This window comes from Bombina bombina, chromosome 6 (genome assembly GCF_027579735.1).
Source record: "Bombina bombina isolate aBomBom1 chromosome 6, aBomBom1.pri, whole genome shotgun sequence".
Classification (NCBI taxonomy): domain Eukaryota; kingdom Metazoa; phylum Chordata; class Amphibia; order Anura; family Bombinatoridae; genus Bombina; species Bombina bombina.
Genome location: NC_069504.1, coordinates 28,901,560 through 28,919,059, shown reverse-complemented (window position 1 = coordinate 28,919,059; position 17,500 = coordinate 28,901,560). Strand labels below are relative to the sequence as shown.

The following is a 17,500-nucleotide window of genomic DNA, read 5'->3' as shown; positions in this document are numbered from 1 at the left end:
ATGCTGTGTGAGTGTCACTAGACATATCTATTGTCACAATGCTGTGTGAGTGTCACTAGACATATCTATTGTCACAATGCTGTGTGATTGTCATTAGATATATCTATCATCACAATGCTGTGTGATTGTCACTAGACATAGCTATCGTCACAATGCTGTGTGATTGTCACTAGACATATCTATCATCACAATGCTGTGTGATTGTCACTAGACATAGCTATTGTCACAATGCTGTGTGATTGTCACTAGACATATCTATCATCACAATGCTGTGTGATTGTCACTAGACATAGCTATTGTCACAATGTTGTGTGATTGTCACTAGACATATCTATTGTCACAATGTTGTGTGATTGTCACTAGACATATCTATTGTCACAATGCTGTGTGATTGTCATTAGATATATCTATTGTCACAATGCTGTGTGATTGTCACTAGACATATCTATTGTCACAATGCTGTGTGATTGCCATTAGACATATCTATCGTCACAATGCTGTGTGATTGTCACTAGACATATCTATCATCACAATGCTGTGTGATTGTCACTAGACATAGCTATTGTCACAATGTTGTGTGATTGTCACTAGACATATCTATTGTCACAATGTTGTGTGATTGTCACTAGACATATCTATTGTCACAATGCTGTGTGATTGTCATTAGATATATCTATTGTCACAATGCTGTGTGATTGTCACTAGACATATCTATTGTCACAATGCTGTGTGATTGTCATTAGACATATCTATCGTCACAATGCTGTGTGATTGTCACTAGACATATCTATCATCACAATGCTGTGTGATTGTCACTAGACATAGCTATTGTCACAATGTTGTGTGATTGTCACTAGATATATCTATTGTCACAATGTTGTGTGATTGTCACTAGACATATCTATTGTCACAATGCTGTGTGATTGTCATTAGATATATCTATTGTCACAATGCTGTGTGATTGTCACTAGACATAGCTATTGTCACAATGCTGTGTGATTGTCACTAGATATATCTATCATCACAATGCTGTGTGATTGTCACTAGACATATCTATTGTCACAATGCTGTGTGATTGTCACTAGACATATCTATTGTCACAATGCTGTGTGATTGTCACTAGACATAGCTATTGTCACAATGTTGTGTGATTGTCATTAGACATAGCTATTGTCACAATGCTGTGTGATTGTCACTAGACATATCTATTGTCACAATGCTGTGTGATTGTCATTATATATATCTATCATCACAATGCTGTGTGATTGTCACTAGACATATCTATTGTCACAATGCTGTGTGATTGTCACTAGACATATCTATTGTCACAATGCTGTGTGATTGTCACTAGACATATCTATTGTCACAATGCTGTGTGATTGTCACTAGACATAGCTATTGTCACAATGTTGTGTGATTGTCACTAGACATAGCTATTGTCACAATGCTGTGTGATTGTCACTAGACATATCTATTGTCACAATGCTGTGTGATTGTCATTAGATATATCTATTGTCACAATGCTGTGTGATTGTCACTAGACATATCTATTGTCACAATGCTGTGTGATTGTCATTAGACATATCTATCGTCACAATGCTGTGTGATTGTCACTAGACATATCTATTGTCACAATGCTGTGTGATTGTCATTATATATATCTATCATCACAATGCTGTGTGATTGTCACTAGACATATCTATTGTCACAATGCTGTGTGATTGTCACTAGACATATCTATTGTCACAATGCTGTGTGATTGTCACTAGACATATCTATTGTCACAATGTTGTGTGATTGTCACTAGACATATCTATTGTCACAATGCTGTGTGATTGTCACTAGACATAGCTATTGTCACAATGCTGTGTGATTGTCACTAGACATATCTATCGTCACAATGCTGTGTGATTGTCACTAGACATAGCTATTGTCACAATGTTGTGTGATTGTCACTAGGCATATCTATTGTCACAATGTTGTGTGATTGTCACTAGACATAGCTATTGTCACAATGCTGTGTGATTGTCACTAGACATATCTATTGTCACAATGCTGTGTGATTGTCACTAGACATATCTATTGTCACAATGCTGTGTGATTGTCACTAGACATATCTATTGTCACAATGCTGTGTGATTGTCACTAGACATATCTATTGTCACAATGTTGTGTGATTGTCACTAGACATATCTATTGTCACAATGCTGTGTGAGTGTCACTAGACATAGCTATTGTCACAATGCTGTGTGATTGTTACTAGATATATCTATTGTCACAATGCTGTGTGATTGTCACTAGACATATCTATTGTCACAATGCTGTGTGATTGTCACTAGATATATCTATCGTCACAATGCTGTGTGATTGTCACTAGACATATCTATCGTCACAATGCTGTGTGATTGTCACTAGACATATCTATCGTCACAATGCTGTGTGATTGTCACTAGATATATCTATCGTCACAATGCTGTGTGATTGTCACTAGACATATCTATTGTCACAATGCTGTGTGATTGTCACTAGACATAGCTATTGTCACAATGCTGTGTGATTGTCACTAGACATAGCTATCGTTACAATGCTGTGTGATTGTCACTAGACATATCTATTGTCACAATGCTGTGTGATTGTCATTAGATATATCTATCGTCACAATGCTGTGTGATTGTCACTAGACATATCTATTGTCACAATGCTGTGTGATTGTCACTAGATATATCTATTGTCACAATGCTGTGTGATTGTCACTAGACATATCTATTGTCACAATGCTGTTTGCCACTAAAGGCTAACTGAGCAAGTGGCACCATCTGGCTATGTAAATGCTACATTGTAACTCACCTGGCACTGACAATCCTGACAGGGGTTGTCTGGGTCGTTAAATGTCTGCCCATTGCTGTATACCCGCTGGTTGTAGGTGCACGTATCACACTCTGGGCAGCACTCACCTGAGGGATAAGGAGTGATAGTGTAGAGAGTATGTGAGTATGCAATAGGAGTAGTGATTGTGTAGAGAGTATGTGAGTATGCAATAGGAGTAGTGATTGTGTAGAGAGTATGTGAGTATGCAATAGGAGTAGTGATTGAGTAGAGAGTATGTGAGTATGCAATAGGAGTAGTGATTGTGTAGAGAGTATGTGAGTATGCAATAGGAGTAGTGATTGAGTAGAGAGTATGTGAGTATGCAATAGGAGTGAGTAGTGATTGTGTAGAGAGTATATGAGTATGCAATAGGAGTGAGTAGTGATTGTGTAGAGAGTATGTGAGTATGCAATAGGAGTAGTGATTGTGTAGAGAGTATGTGAGTATGCAATAGGAGTAGTGATTGAGTAGAGAGTATGTGAGTATGCAATAGGAGTGAGTAGTGATTGTGTAGAGAGTATATGAGTATGCAATAGGAGTGAGTAGTGATTGTGTAAAGAGTATGTGAGTAAGCAATAGGAGTGAGTAGTGATTGTGTAGAGAGTATGTGAGTAAGCAACAGAAGTGAGTAGTGATTGTGTAGAGAGTATGTGAGTATGCACTAGGAGTGAGTAGTGATTGTGTAGAGAGTATGTGAGTATGCACTAGGAGTGAGTAGTGATTGTGTAGAGAGTATGTGAGTATGCACTAGGAGTGAGTAGTGATTGTGTAGAGAGTATGTGAGTAAGCAATAGGAGTGAGTAGTGATTGTGTAGAGAGTATGTGAGTAAGCAATAGGAGTGAGTAGTGATTGTGTAGAGAGTATGTGAGTATGCACTAGGAGTGAGTAGTGATTGTGTAGAGAGTATGTGAGTAAGCAATAGGAGTGAGTAGTGATTGTGTAGAGAGTATGTGAGTAAGCAATAGGAGTGAGTAGAGAGTATGTGAGTAAGCAATAGGAGTGAGTAGAGAGTATGTGAGTGAGCAATAGGAGTGAGTAGAGAGTATGTGAGTAAGCAATAGGAGTGAGTAGAGAGTATGTGAGTAAGCAATAGGAGTGAGTAGAGAGTATGTGAGTGAGCAATAGGAGTGAGTAGAGAGTATGTGAGTAAGCAATAGGAGTGAGTAGAGAGTATGTGAGTAAGCAATAGGAGTGAGTAGAGAGTATGTGAGTAAGCAATAGGAGTGAGTAGAGAGTATGTGAGTAAGCAATAGGAGTGAGTAGAGAGTATGTCTGTAAGCAATAGGAGTGAGTAGAGAGTATGTGAGTGAGCAATAGGAGTGAGTAGAGAGTATGTGAGTAAGCAATAGGAGTGAGTAGAGAGTATGTGAGTAAGCAATAGGAGTCAGTAGAGAGTATGTGAGTAAGCAATAGGAGTGAGTAGAGAGTATGTGAGTAAGCAATAGGAGTGAGTAGTGATTGTGTAGAGAGTATATGAGTATGCAATAGGAGTGAGTAGTGATTGTGTAAAGAGTATGTGAGTAAGCAATAGGAGTGAGTAGTGATTGTGTAGAGTATATGAGTATGCAATAGGAGTGAGTAGTGATTGTGTAAAGAGTATGTGAGTAAGCAATAGGAGTGAGTAGTGATTGTGTAGAGAGTATGTGAGTAAGCAATAGAAGTGAGTAGTGATTGTGTAGAGAGTATGTGAGTAAGCAATAGGAGTAAGTAGTGATTGTGTAGAGAGTATGTGAGTAAGCAATAGGAGTGAGTAGTGATTGTGTAGAGAGTATGTGAGTAAGCAATAGGAGTGAGTAGTGATTGTGTAGAGAGTATGTGAGTAAGCAATAGGAGTGAGTAGAGAGTATGTGAGTAAGCAATAGGAGTGAGTAGAGAGTATGTGAGTAAGCAATTGGAGTGAGTAGAGAGTATGTGAGTAAGCAATAGGAGTGAGTAGAGAGTATGTGAGTAAGCAATAGGAGTGAGTAGAGAGTATGTGAGTAAGCAATAGGAGTGAGTAGAGAGTATGTGAGTGAGTTTGACAATTACCAGTAATGGTGTAGCAGTGCGATGTAAAGGTGTAGTGCTGCACACATGATACAGCGCCAGTCGTTACTAACATTACTAATGTGACAAGGCAAATACAGAACACAGGGAGAGTTATGCTGGAGAAACCTCACCCCCATTGCGAGTAGGATGCAGACACGTTACAGGGGGACACTGACTGACACCGCACACTGTGTCCCCATTCAAACAGGTGCAGCTGCTGCACGGATCTCCATCAGGTTCCCACTCAATTCCTTCAAGAAACTCCACTCCGTCCTGTACGCAGACTGGTGAAAGAACAGAGCTGATATATGAAATGCAGGGACAGGAAACCCAGCAAATGAGGCATAAATAGCGAGGTTCAATAACAGCGAGGAAAGGGACACAGATAGCAGGAAAACGGCAATGACAGGGGAAATAAGCTTTAGAAATGCATGAAAGATAATGTACGCACACCCCTACAGGCGAGTACCCTAGTCACACTGGTCATGCTAACGCACACTCACAGGCCTACAGGCAAGTACCCTAGTCACACTGCTCATACTAACGCACACTCACAGGCCTACAGGCAAGTACCCTACTCACACTGCTCATACTAACGCACACTCACAGGCCTACAGGCGAGTACCCTAGTCACACTGCTCATACTAACGCACACTCACAGGCCTACAGGCAAGTACCCTAGTCACACTGGTCATACTAACGCACACTCACAGGTCTACAGGCAAGTACCCTAGTCACACTGCTCATACTAACGCACAATCACAGGCCTACAGGCGAGTACCCTAGTCACACTGCTCATACTAACGCACACTCACAGGTCTACAGGCAAGTACCCTAGTCACACTGGTCATACTGACGCACACTCACAGGTCTACAGGCAAGTACCCTAGTCACACTGCTCATACTAACTCACACTCACAGGTCTACAGGCAAGTACCCTAGTCACACTGGTCATACTAACTCGCACTCACAGGCCTACAGGCAAGTACCCTAGTCACACTGCTCATACTAACGCACACTCACAGCCCTACAGGCGAGTACCCTAGTCACACTGCTCATACTAACGCACACTCACAGGCCTACAGGCGAGTACCCTAGTCACACTGCTCATACTAACGCACACTCACAGGTCTACAGGCAAGTAACCTAGTCACACTGCTCATACTAACGCACACTCACAAGTCTACAGGCAAGTACCCTAGTCACACTGGTCATACTAACTCACACTCACAGGCCTACAGGCAAGTACCCTAGTCACACTGCTCATACTAACGCACACTCACAGGCCTACAGGCAAGTACCCTAGTCACACTGGTCATACTAACGCACACTCACAGATCTACAGGCAAGTACCCTAGTCACACTGGTCATACTAACTCACACTCACAGGCCTATAGGCAAGTACCCTAGTCACACTGCTCATACTAACGCACACTCACAAGCCTACAGGCAAGTACCCTTGGTCATACTAACGCACACTCACAGGCCTACAGGCAAGTACCCTAGTCACACTGCTCATACTAAAGCACACTCACAGGCCTACAGGCAAGTACCCTAGTCACACTGGTCATACTAACTCACACTCACGGGCCTACAGGCAAGTACCCTAGTCACACTGCTCATACTAACGCACACTCACAGGCCTACAGGCAAGTACCCTAGTCACACTGGTCATACTAACTCACACTCACGGGCCTACAGGCAAGTACCCTAGTCACACTGCTCATACTAATGCACACTCACAGGTCTACAGGCAGGTGGTAAGTAGCTAGTCACACCAGTCAGACTAACAGAGACAGTGAGGCTAACTCACACTTACAGGTCTACAGAGATCAGTCAGACTAACTTACACTCACAGGTCTACAGAGATCAGTGAGACTAACTTACACCCACAGGTCTACAGAGATCAGCCACTTACTGATAGACTACATATTCAGGTAAACAAAGGTCACTCACTGATAGACTACACACACTGACAGATAAACAAAGGCCACTCACTCACTGATAGACTACACACACTCACAGATAAACAAAGGTCACTCACTCACTGATAGATTACACATACTCACAGATAAATAAAGGTCACTCACTGATAGACTACACACACTCACAGATAAACAAAGGTTACTCATTGATAGACTACACTCACTCACTGATAGATTATACATACTCACAAATAAACAGAGGTCGATCACTTACCTTTGCAGATTGGGCAGCACTTTTCTGGATCTCTTACAGGATTTGGACAGGTTACAGGGGGACAAGTCTCTTCCGCACATTGTACATTTCCTTTCTGAGCAAAAAGTAACAAAGTTAGTGTCATACGTCACAATATCAGAAACATGCACAGATAAGCAAGAAAAAGGTTATATTTCAACATCATGTGCTAAATTACGAGTGGCGTGCTAATAGTTACGCACAAGCGATATCGGGTTTATTGTGACCATTTGCACTCATCGGGAGTAGCGAGCGTATTACAAATTGAAAGTAAACGTAATTGGTTGAGCGCAATATTAACGTGCATCGGGTTATTGCGACTTCAGCGCTCTGATTAACTTGCACCAAAAATAACAAAAATACATAGAAAAGTAGAGTTACACTCCAAATAACACCATCTAATAAAATTATTTTTTTTTAAAATACAAAAAGTTATAAAGGTTCAAATATATGAGATCTCAGGTGATAGAAAAAAAAGGCAGACAAAGGGCTTTAACATAAAGATACAGTACATATACTATAGAAGTAAAAGATTATAGATCTAGGCTTCCCAGATAAACGAATATTCTTTAATTTGGTGAAAATCAACATATTGACAGCTCGGTCTAAGTCAAGCCATGAGAGCGTGGATATAGAAGGCGTCAGCCTTAATTCGCGGGGTGAGTTATGTTATGCTTATCTGTGTATCGTAGATCCACTGAAGCTGTGTTTCAAATGACTTAAGATATTACACTACAATAAGTGACTGAGCTTGTAGTGGAAAAGCGCCCATTGGTAAATAATATCACTGCTAAATCCTGAGAGATCAAAAGAATAAAGGAGAAGCACGTTATATTGCTATATACCCCCCTGTTTGGATTTGTATAGAAATATATTGAGATCTGCACTATCTTTCAAATACATATACTATGAGGCCAACTTAACAAATGTCTGTCGGACCTTATCCGACAGTGCGGATCAGGTCCGACAGACATTGCTGAATGCGGAGAGCAATACACTCTACGTATTCAGCATTGCACCAGCAACTCACAAGAGCTGCTGGTGCAACGCCGCCCCCTGCAGACTCACGGCCAATGGGCCACCAGCAGGGGGTGTCAATCAACCTGATTGTACCAAAACGTCACATTACATTTTTGAGTGCTTAAATCCAAAGAGTGCAATTTTCTTTGGAGATTTATATACAATCATGTATGTGTGTGTGTGTGCAAAGCTGCATCCAGGTGGATTCTGAAAATGGCAGGGTGGTGAAAGAATTCACCGCAGTTGGATTCTTTCACCACTCTGCAATTTTCGGAATCCACCTGGATGCAGCGTAGGCAAACGAAGCATTAAGGAAAAAAACACGCAACTGCCCGCACAAAATATTAATGAAAAAACACGTAACCGCCCGCACGAAATAACAAAAAACCTAACCGCCCGCACAAAAATAATAAAAAAACCTAACCGCCCGCACAAAGTATGACAAAATAAAATCCTAAGCGCCCGCACTAAGTATTAACAAACACCTAAACCGCCAACCCCCACATCGCAAAATAAAAAAGTAATTAACCCCTAATCTGCAAATTAAACAACGCAAATAACATAATTAAAATATTAACCCGTAAACCACTAACCCCCCACATTGCAATAAACCTAATAATCCCTAAACCGCCAACCCCCCACATCGCCATAAAACTAATTAACCTATTAACCCGTAAACCGCCAACCCGCAAGCCCCCACATCGCAATGAACCTAATTAACCTTTTAACCCCTAAACTGCCAAACCCCCACAACACAATAAACCAAATTAACTTATTAACTCCTAAACTGCCAACCCCCCACAAAGCAAATAATTTAATTACTAAGCCCCCTAACCTAACACCCCCTAAATTAACCCCAATACTAAGTTACAATTAAAATAAAAAATTCTTACATTAATTTAAAAATAAAAACTTACATTAAATTAAAATTAATCTAAAATTACAAAAAATAAAAAAGTCTAAAACTATAGAAAAAAATTATCAAAAAAAAAAAATTAAACCTAATCCCTATGAAAATAAAAAAGCCCCCCCAAAATAAAAACACCTAATCTAAACTAAACTACCAATAGCCCTTAAAAGGGCCTTTTGTAGGGCATTGCCCTAAGTTAAACAGCTCTTTTACATGTAAAAAATACTCCCCGCTAACAGTAAAAAAAAATTTTAAAAAAATACTCCCCGCTAACAGTAAAATTTTTTTAAAAAAAATACTCCCCCGCTAACAGTAAAAAAAAAATAAAAAATACTCCCCCGCTAACAGTAAAAAAAAATAAAAAAAAAATACTCCCCCGCTAACAGTAAAAAAAAATAAAAAAAAAAATACTCCCCCGCTAACAGTAAAAAAAAAATACTCCCCCGCTAACAGTAAAAAAAAACAAATAAAAAAACTAACACTGAAAAAATCTAAATTACCAGTTGCCCCTAAAGGGGCATTTGTAGGGGCATTGCCCTTAAAAAGGCATTCAAAAAAACCTAATCTAAAAAAAAAAAACACTCCAAAAAATAAAAAAGCCTAAGACTAAGGGCCTATTTATTAATGTGCGAGCAGACATGATACGATGTAGCGCATCATGTCCGGCGCACATTGATAAATGTTGAAAGCATACGCTGTCGGCATTTATCATTGCACCAGCAGTTCTTGTGAACTGCTGGTGCAATGTCGCCCCCTGCAGATTTGCGGCCAGTCAGGCGCTAGCAGGGGGTGTCAATCGTCCCGATTATATTCTATAGGGTTGATTTGTGTCCGCGGCCTCAGAGCAGGCTGACCAGTTATGGACCGCTGCTTCATAACTTCTGTTATGAAGGCTCGCCGGAAACAAGGGGCATCAAGCTCCATTCAGAGCTTGATAGTTCAGCCCCTAAACCCCAAATAGGTACTCACCATTCCGGAGGTCTTATTCCAGGTGGCTCCATCATCTTCTATCTTCATCCTGAGTGAAGACGGTGCGTAGCTGAGGTGCGGAGCTGGTTTCCCAGATGTGCAGATCATCAGCGGCAGTTCTCAGTGGCGGCGGTCCTCATTGGTGTGAAGGCTCCTCTTCATGCGATCGTCCGCCGCACACTGAAGATTGAATGCAAGGTATCCCATTTTTATTGGGGTACCTTGCATTCCTAATGGCTGAAATTTTGAAATCAGCCAATGGGATGAGAGAGAGATCAGTAACTCTAATCCTATTGGCTGATTTTAAAATGTCAGTCAATAGGAATGCAAGGTACCTCAATTTGAATGTGGTACCTTCCATTCAATTTTTAGTGTATGACAGAGATCGGCTGAAGAGGAGCCTCCACGCCACTGAGGACCGCCACCGCTGAAGACCGCCCCTGAGGACCACCACATCGGGAAGACCGCTCCACACCTCCGCTCTGCGCCGTCTTTGCTCCGGATGAAGATAGAAGATGATGGAGCCGTCTGGAAGAAGACCTTCACCACCGGTCTACAGGAACGATGAGTACCTATTTGGTGATTAGTTTTAGGATTTTTTTTATTTTTTGGGGTGACTTTTTTTTTTAGATTAGGGTTGTTTGGGTGGTACAAGAGCTGATTGCCCTTTTAAGGGCAGTAAAAGAGCTGAATGCCCCTTTAGGGTTAATGGGTAGCGTAGGTTTTTTTTAGACTTTGTTTTTTATTTTGGGGGGTTGGTTGGGTTGGGGGGTTTACAGTTAGGGGGTAATTGGTAATTTTTTTAGGTAAAAGAGCCGTTTAATTTAGGGCAATGCCCTACAAAAGCCTGTTTAAGAACTATTGGTAGTTTAGTATTAGATTAAGGGGTTTTATATAAATATATATATATATATGTCTTTGAAATATTATCGCCTAGATTTAGAGTTTTGTCGGTAAAGACCCGCGGTGCTAACGAGACTTTTTTTTCCAGCGCACCCTTAAAACAACGCTGGTATTTAGAGTTGTCTGAATGGCTGTGTTAGCCTCAGAAAAGGGAGCGTTGAGCATAATTTTGCTCCACTTCAACCCTCAATACCAGCGTTGCTTAAGTCAGCGGTAAGCTGGAAAAACGTGCTTGTGCACAATATCCCCATAGGAAACAATGGGGCTGAGCTGGCTGAATAAAAACCTAACACCTGCAAAAAAACAGCGTTCAGCTCCTAACGCAGCTCCATTGTTTCCTATGGGGAAACACTCTCTAAGTCTACACCTAACACCCTAACATGAACCCGGAGTCTAAACACCCCTAACCTTACACTTATTAACCCCTAATCTGAGGCCCCCGCTATCGCTGACACCTGCATTATATTATTAACCCCTAATCTACCGCTCCGGACACCGCCACAACCTACATAATAGCTATGAACCCCTAATCTACTGCCCCTAACATCGCCGACACCTATATTATATTTATTACCCCCTAATCTGCCCCCCTCAACCGTCGCCGCCACTTACCTACACTTATTAACCCCTAATCTGCCTACCGGACCTCGCCGCCACTATAATAAATGTATTAACCCCTAAACCGCCGCACTCCCGCCTCGCAAACACTATAATAAATTGTATTAACCACTAATCTGCCCTCCCTAACATCGCCGCCGCCACCTACCTACAAATATTAACCCCTAATCTCCCGCCCGCAACGTCGCTGCTACTATAATAAATGTATTAACCCCTAAACCTAAGTCTAACCCTAACCCTAAAACCCCCTAACTTAAATATCATTTAAATAAAACGAACTAAATTTACTATAATTAAATAAATTATTCCTATTTAAAACTAAATACTTACCTATAAAATAAACCCTAATATAGCTACAATATAACTAATAGTTACATTGTAGCTATTTTAGGATTTATATTTATTTTACAGGTAACTTTGTATTTATTTTAACTAGGTACAATAGCTATTAAATAGTTAATAACTATTTAATAGCTACCTAGTTAAAATAATTACAAAATTACCTTTAAAATAAATCCTAACCTAAGTTACAATTAAACCTAACACTACACTATCAATAAATTAATTAAATAAATTACCAACAATTAGTTAAACTAAAATACAATTAAATAAACTAATCTATAATACAAAAAAAACAAACACTAAATTACAGAAAATAAAAAATTACCTACACCTAATCTAAGCCCCCTAATAAAATAAAAAAGAACCCCCAAAATAATAAAATGCCCTACCCTATTCTAAATTAAAAAGTAACCAGCTCTTTTACCAGCCCTTAAAAGGGCCTTTTGTGGGGCATTGCCCCAAAGTAATTAGCTCTTTTACCTGTAAATAAAAATACAATACCCCCCCCAACATTAAAACCCACCACCCACATACCCCTACTCTAACCCACCCAAACCCCCTTAAATAAACCTAACACTAACCCCCTGAAGATCTCCCTACCTTGAGTCGTCTTCACTCAGCCGAGCCGAATTCTTCACCCAAGTGGAGCAACATGATGTCCTCCATCCGGTAGAAGTCTTCATCCAAGTGGGGCAAGAAGAGGTCCTCCATCCAGTAGAAGTCTTCATCCAAGCGGGGTCTTCTATCTTCATCCATCCGGAGCGGAGCCATCTTCCAGCCAGCCGACGCGGAGCCATCCTCTTCAACCGACGGACTAACGACGAATGACGGTTGCTTTAAGGGACGTCATCCAAGATGGCGTCCCTCGAATTCAGATTGGCTGATAGGATTCTATCAGCCAATCGGAATTAAGGTAAGAAAAATCTGATTAGCTGATCCAATCAGCCAATCGGATTGACCTTGCATTCTATTGGCTGTTCCGATCAGCCAATAGAATGCGAGGTCAATCCGATTGGCTGATTGGATCAGCCAATCAGATTGAACTTCAATCTGATTGGCTGATTGAATCATCTAATCAGATTTTTCTTACCTTAATTCCGATTGGCTGATAGAATCCTATCAGCCTATCGGAATTCGAGGGACACCATCTTGGATGACGTCCCTTAAAGGAACCGTCATTCGTCGTTAGTCCGTCGGTTGAAGAGGATAGCTCCGCGTCGGCTGGCTGGAAGATGGCTTCGCTCCGCTCCGGATGGATGAAGATAGAAGACCCCGCTTGGATGAAGACTTCTACCGGTTGGAGGACCTCTTCTTGCCCCGCTTGGATGAAGACTTCTACTGGATGGAGGACATCTTGTTGCTCCGCTTGGATGAAGAATTCATCTTGGCTGAGTGAAGACGACTCAAGGTAGGGAGATCTTCAGGGGGTTAGTGTTAGGTTTATTTAAGGGGGTTTGGGTGGGTTAGAGTAGGGGTATGTAGGTGGTGGGTTTTAATGTTGGGGGGGTATTGTATTTTATTTACAGGTAAAAGTGCTGATTACTTTGGGGCAAGTAGTTTAAACTTCTTGTAAAAAAAATTTATTTTCTGTAATTTAGTGTTTGTTTGTTTTGTATTATAGATTAGTTTATTTAATTATAGATTAGTTTATTTAATTGTATTTTAGTTTAGCTAATTGTAGGTAATTTATTTAATTAATTTATTGATAGTGTAGTGTTAGGTTTAATTGTAACTTAGGTTAGGATTTATTTTACAGGTAATTTTGTAATTATTTTAACTAGATAGCTATTAAATAGTTATTAACTATTTAATAGCTATTGTACCTAGTTAAAATAAATACAAAGTTGCCTGTAAAATAAATATAAATCCTAAAATAGCTACAATGTAACTATTAGTTATATTGTAGCTATCTTAGAGTTTATTTTACAGGTAAGTATTTAGTTTTAAATAGGAATAATTTATTAAAGTATAGTGTAGTGTTAGGTGTAATTATAACTTAGGTTAGTTTTTATTTTACAGGTAAATTTCTCTTTATTTTAACTAGGTAGCTATTAAATAGTTAATAACTATTTAATAGCTATTGTACCTAGTTAAAATAAATACAAAGCTGCCTGTAAAATAAAAATAAATCCTAAGATAGCTACAATAAAATTATTATTTATATTGTAGCTATATTAGGGTTTATTTTATAGGTAAGTATTTAGTTTTATATAGGAATAATTTATTTAATTATAGTAAATTTAGTTCGTTTTATTTAAATGATATTTAAGTTAGGGGGTGTTAGGGTTAGACTTAGGTTTAGGGGTTAATACATTTATTATAGTAGCGGCTATGTTGCGGGCGGGAGATTAGGGGTTAATATTTGTAGGTAGGTGGCGGCGATGTTAGGGAGGGCAGATTAGTGGTTAATACAATTTATTATAGTGTTTGCAAGGCGGGAGTGCGGCGGTTTAGGGGTTAATACATTTATTATAGTGGCGGCGAGGTCCGGTAGGCAGATTAGGGGTTAATAAGTGTAGGTAGGTGGCGGCGACGGTTGGGGGAGGCAGATTAGGGGGTAATAAATATAATATAGGTGTCGGCGATGTTAGGGACAGCAGATTAGGGGTTCATAGCTATAATGTAGGTTGCGGCGGTGTCCGGAGCGACAGATTAGGGGTTAAAAAAAAATTATTATAGTGTTTGCGATGTGGGGGGGGGCCTCGGTTTAGGGGTTCATAGGTAGTTTATGGGTGTTAGTGTACTTTATAGCATAGTAGTTAAGAGCTTTATGTTCCGGCATTAGCCCATAAAGCTCTTAACTACTGACTTTTTTTTGCGGCTGGAGTCTTGTTGGTAGAGGCTCTACCGCTCACTTCTTCCAAGACTCTAAATACCAGCGTTAGGCAAATCCCATAGAAAAGATAGGTTACGCAATTGACGTAAGGGGATCTGCGGTAGCCTCGAGTCGCGGAAAGAAAGTGAGCGGTAGACCCTTTCCTGCCTGACTCTAAATACCAGCGGGCGGTCAAAAGCAGCGTTAGGACCCCTTAACGCTGCTTTTGACGGCTAACGCCAAACTCTAAATCTAGCCGTATGTTAGTCCAATAAAAAAGGTATCACTGCAAACTGCAATACTTTGTTATTTGAGCATTATATATATATATATATATATAAATATATATATATATATACTGTATACGTACAGTATATATATTTATATATATATTTATATATATATATATATATATATATATCTTGTATACAGAAAGCACTCAATGGATTTTGTATAGATGTAAAACAACTTTATATTCCAAAGTTAAAAAGCCATAAGGTTTCGGGTACCGAACCGGCCCCTTTGTCAAATGATACACACAAGACAAAAATATGTACATATATATGTGTGTATACACGTGTGTTTGTATGTACATATTTTTGTCTTGTGTGTATCATTTGACAAAGGGTCGGGTCCAGTCCGGTACCCGAAACATTATGGCTTTTTAACTTTGGAAAAAAAAGTTGTTTTGCATCTATACAAAGTCCATTGTGTGCTTTCTGTATACAAGCTGGATTAAATTTGCTGTTAGCACCGTGGCCATTACCTTGGGTGAGGAGTGCCTACCTTTGATAGAATTATATATATATATATATATTTGGGTTAGAGCTTAAGTGGGTGTTTTTTTTTTTTTTTCATTTTTTTATGCTCTATTGACTTCTATGGGGTAATACGTTATCACGGGCGCGATATTGTAAGTTCAGCTTTTTATGCACGTCGAGTTAGCGAGCGAGTGAGAAAAAATAGTTTCATGTCAACTTGTAATACAAACCCCCCTAAAAAACTTACTTCTAGCACAGTTAGCGTGCAAACTGTTTGTCTGTCTATATCTATCTTTCTGCATATTTTGTCTCTCCCCAGGAGCAGATTCCTGACATTTGTCCAAGCAAGTGGTGGGCATCTTGCCCATATATGTGAATATATCTATAAGTGTGTGTGTGTAGATGTGTGGATATATGTGTCAACATTTATATGTGTTTGTGTATGTACTGTATGTATATATGTGTCTGTTTATATTTGTGTGTTTGTATGTACAGATGTGTGTGTATACATGTGTTTGTATGTACAGAAATATGTGTGTATACGTGTGTGTTTGTATGTACAGATACTGTATATGTGTGTACACATGTGTGTGTTTGTATGTACAGATATATGTGTGTATACGTGTGTTTGTATGTACAGATATATGTGTGTATACGTGTATGTTTGTATGTACAGATATATGTGTTTATACATGTGTATGTTTGTATGTACAGATGTGTGTATACATGTGTGTTGGTATGTACAGATATGTGTGTGTATACGTGTGTGTTTGTATGTACAGATATATGTGTGCAACATGTGTGTGTTTGTATGTACAGATATCTGTGTGTTTGTATGTACAGATATATGTGTGTATATGTGTGTGTTTGTATGAACAGATATATGTGTGTAACATGTGTGTGTTTGTATGTACAGATATGTGTGTGTTTGTATGTACAGATGTGTGTGTTTGTATGTACAGATATATGTGTGTAACATGTGTGTGTTTGTATGTACAGATATGTGTGTGTTTGTATGTACAGATATATGTGTGTAACATGTGTGTTTTTGTATGTACAGATATGTGTGTGTGTTTGTATGTACAGATATATGTGTGTAACATGTGTGTGTTTGTATGTACATATATGTGTGTAACATGTGTGTGTTTGTATGTACAGATATGTGTGTGTTTGTATGTACAGATATATGTGTGTATACGTGTGTGTTTGTGTGTACAGATATATGTGTGTAACATGTGTGTTTTTGTATGTACATATATGTGTGTGTGTGTACATTTGTGTGTTTGTATGTACAGATATATGTGTGTATATGTGTGTGTTTGTGTGTACATATATATGTGTGTGTTTGTATGTACAGATATATGTGTGTACATGTGTGTGTTTGTATGTACATATATATATGTGTATACATGTGTGTGTTTGTATGTACAGATATATGTGTGTATATGTGTGTGTTTGTGTGTACATATATATGTGTGTGTATATCTGAGTGTGTTTGTATGTACAGATATATGTGTGTATACATGTGTGTTTGTAAGTACAGATATATGTGTGTATATATGTGTGTTTTTGTATGTACAGATATATGTGTGTATATATGTGTGTTTGTATGTACAGATATATGTGTGTAACATGTGTGTGTTTGTGTGTACAGATATATGTGTGTAACATGTGTGTGTTTGTGTGCACAGATATATGTGTGTATACATGTGTGTTTGTATGTACAGATATATGTGCGTGTACATATATGTTTGTATGTACAGATATATGTGTAACATGTGTGTGTGTGTGTTTGTGTGCACAGATATATGTGTGTGTACATGTGTGTGTTTGTGTGTACATATATATATATATATATATATATATATATGTGTGTATACATGTGTGTGTTTGTATGTACATATATATGTGTGTATACATGTGTGTGTTTGTGTGTACATATATATGTGTGTATACATGTGTGTGTTTGTATGTACAGATATATGTGTGTATATATGTGTGTTTGTATGTACATATATATGTGTGTATACATGTGTGTGTACATATAT

General features: G+C 39.0%; 1 protein-coding gene across 1 annotated transcript in view; it reads right to left on the bottom strand.

Annotated features, from left to right (window-relative positions):
* The window catches only part of KCP (kielin cysteine rich BMP regulator), a 565,655-nt gene that overhangs the window by 266,022 nt on the left and 282,133 nt on the right, over positions 1-17,500 (bottom strand). Inside the window, 3 exon segments of the mRNA XM_053716343.1 lie at positions 2,848-2,954; positions 5,029-5,181; positions 7,097-7,190. Of these exon segments, the coding sequence (XP_053572318.1) occupies positions 2,848-2,954; positions 5,029-5,181; positions 7,097-7,190 (354 nt within the window).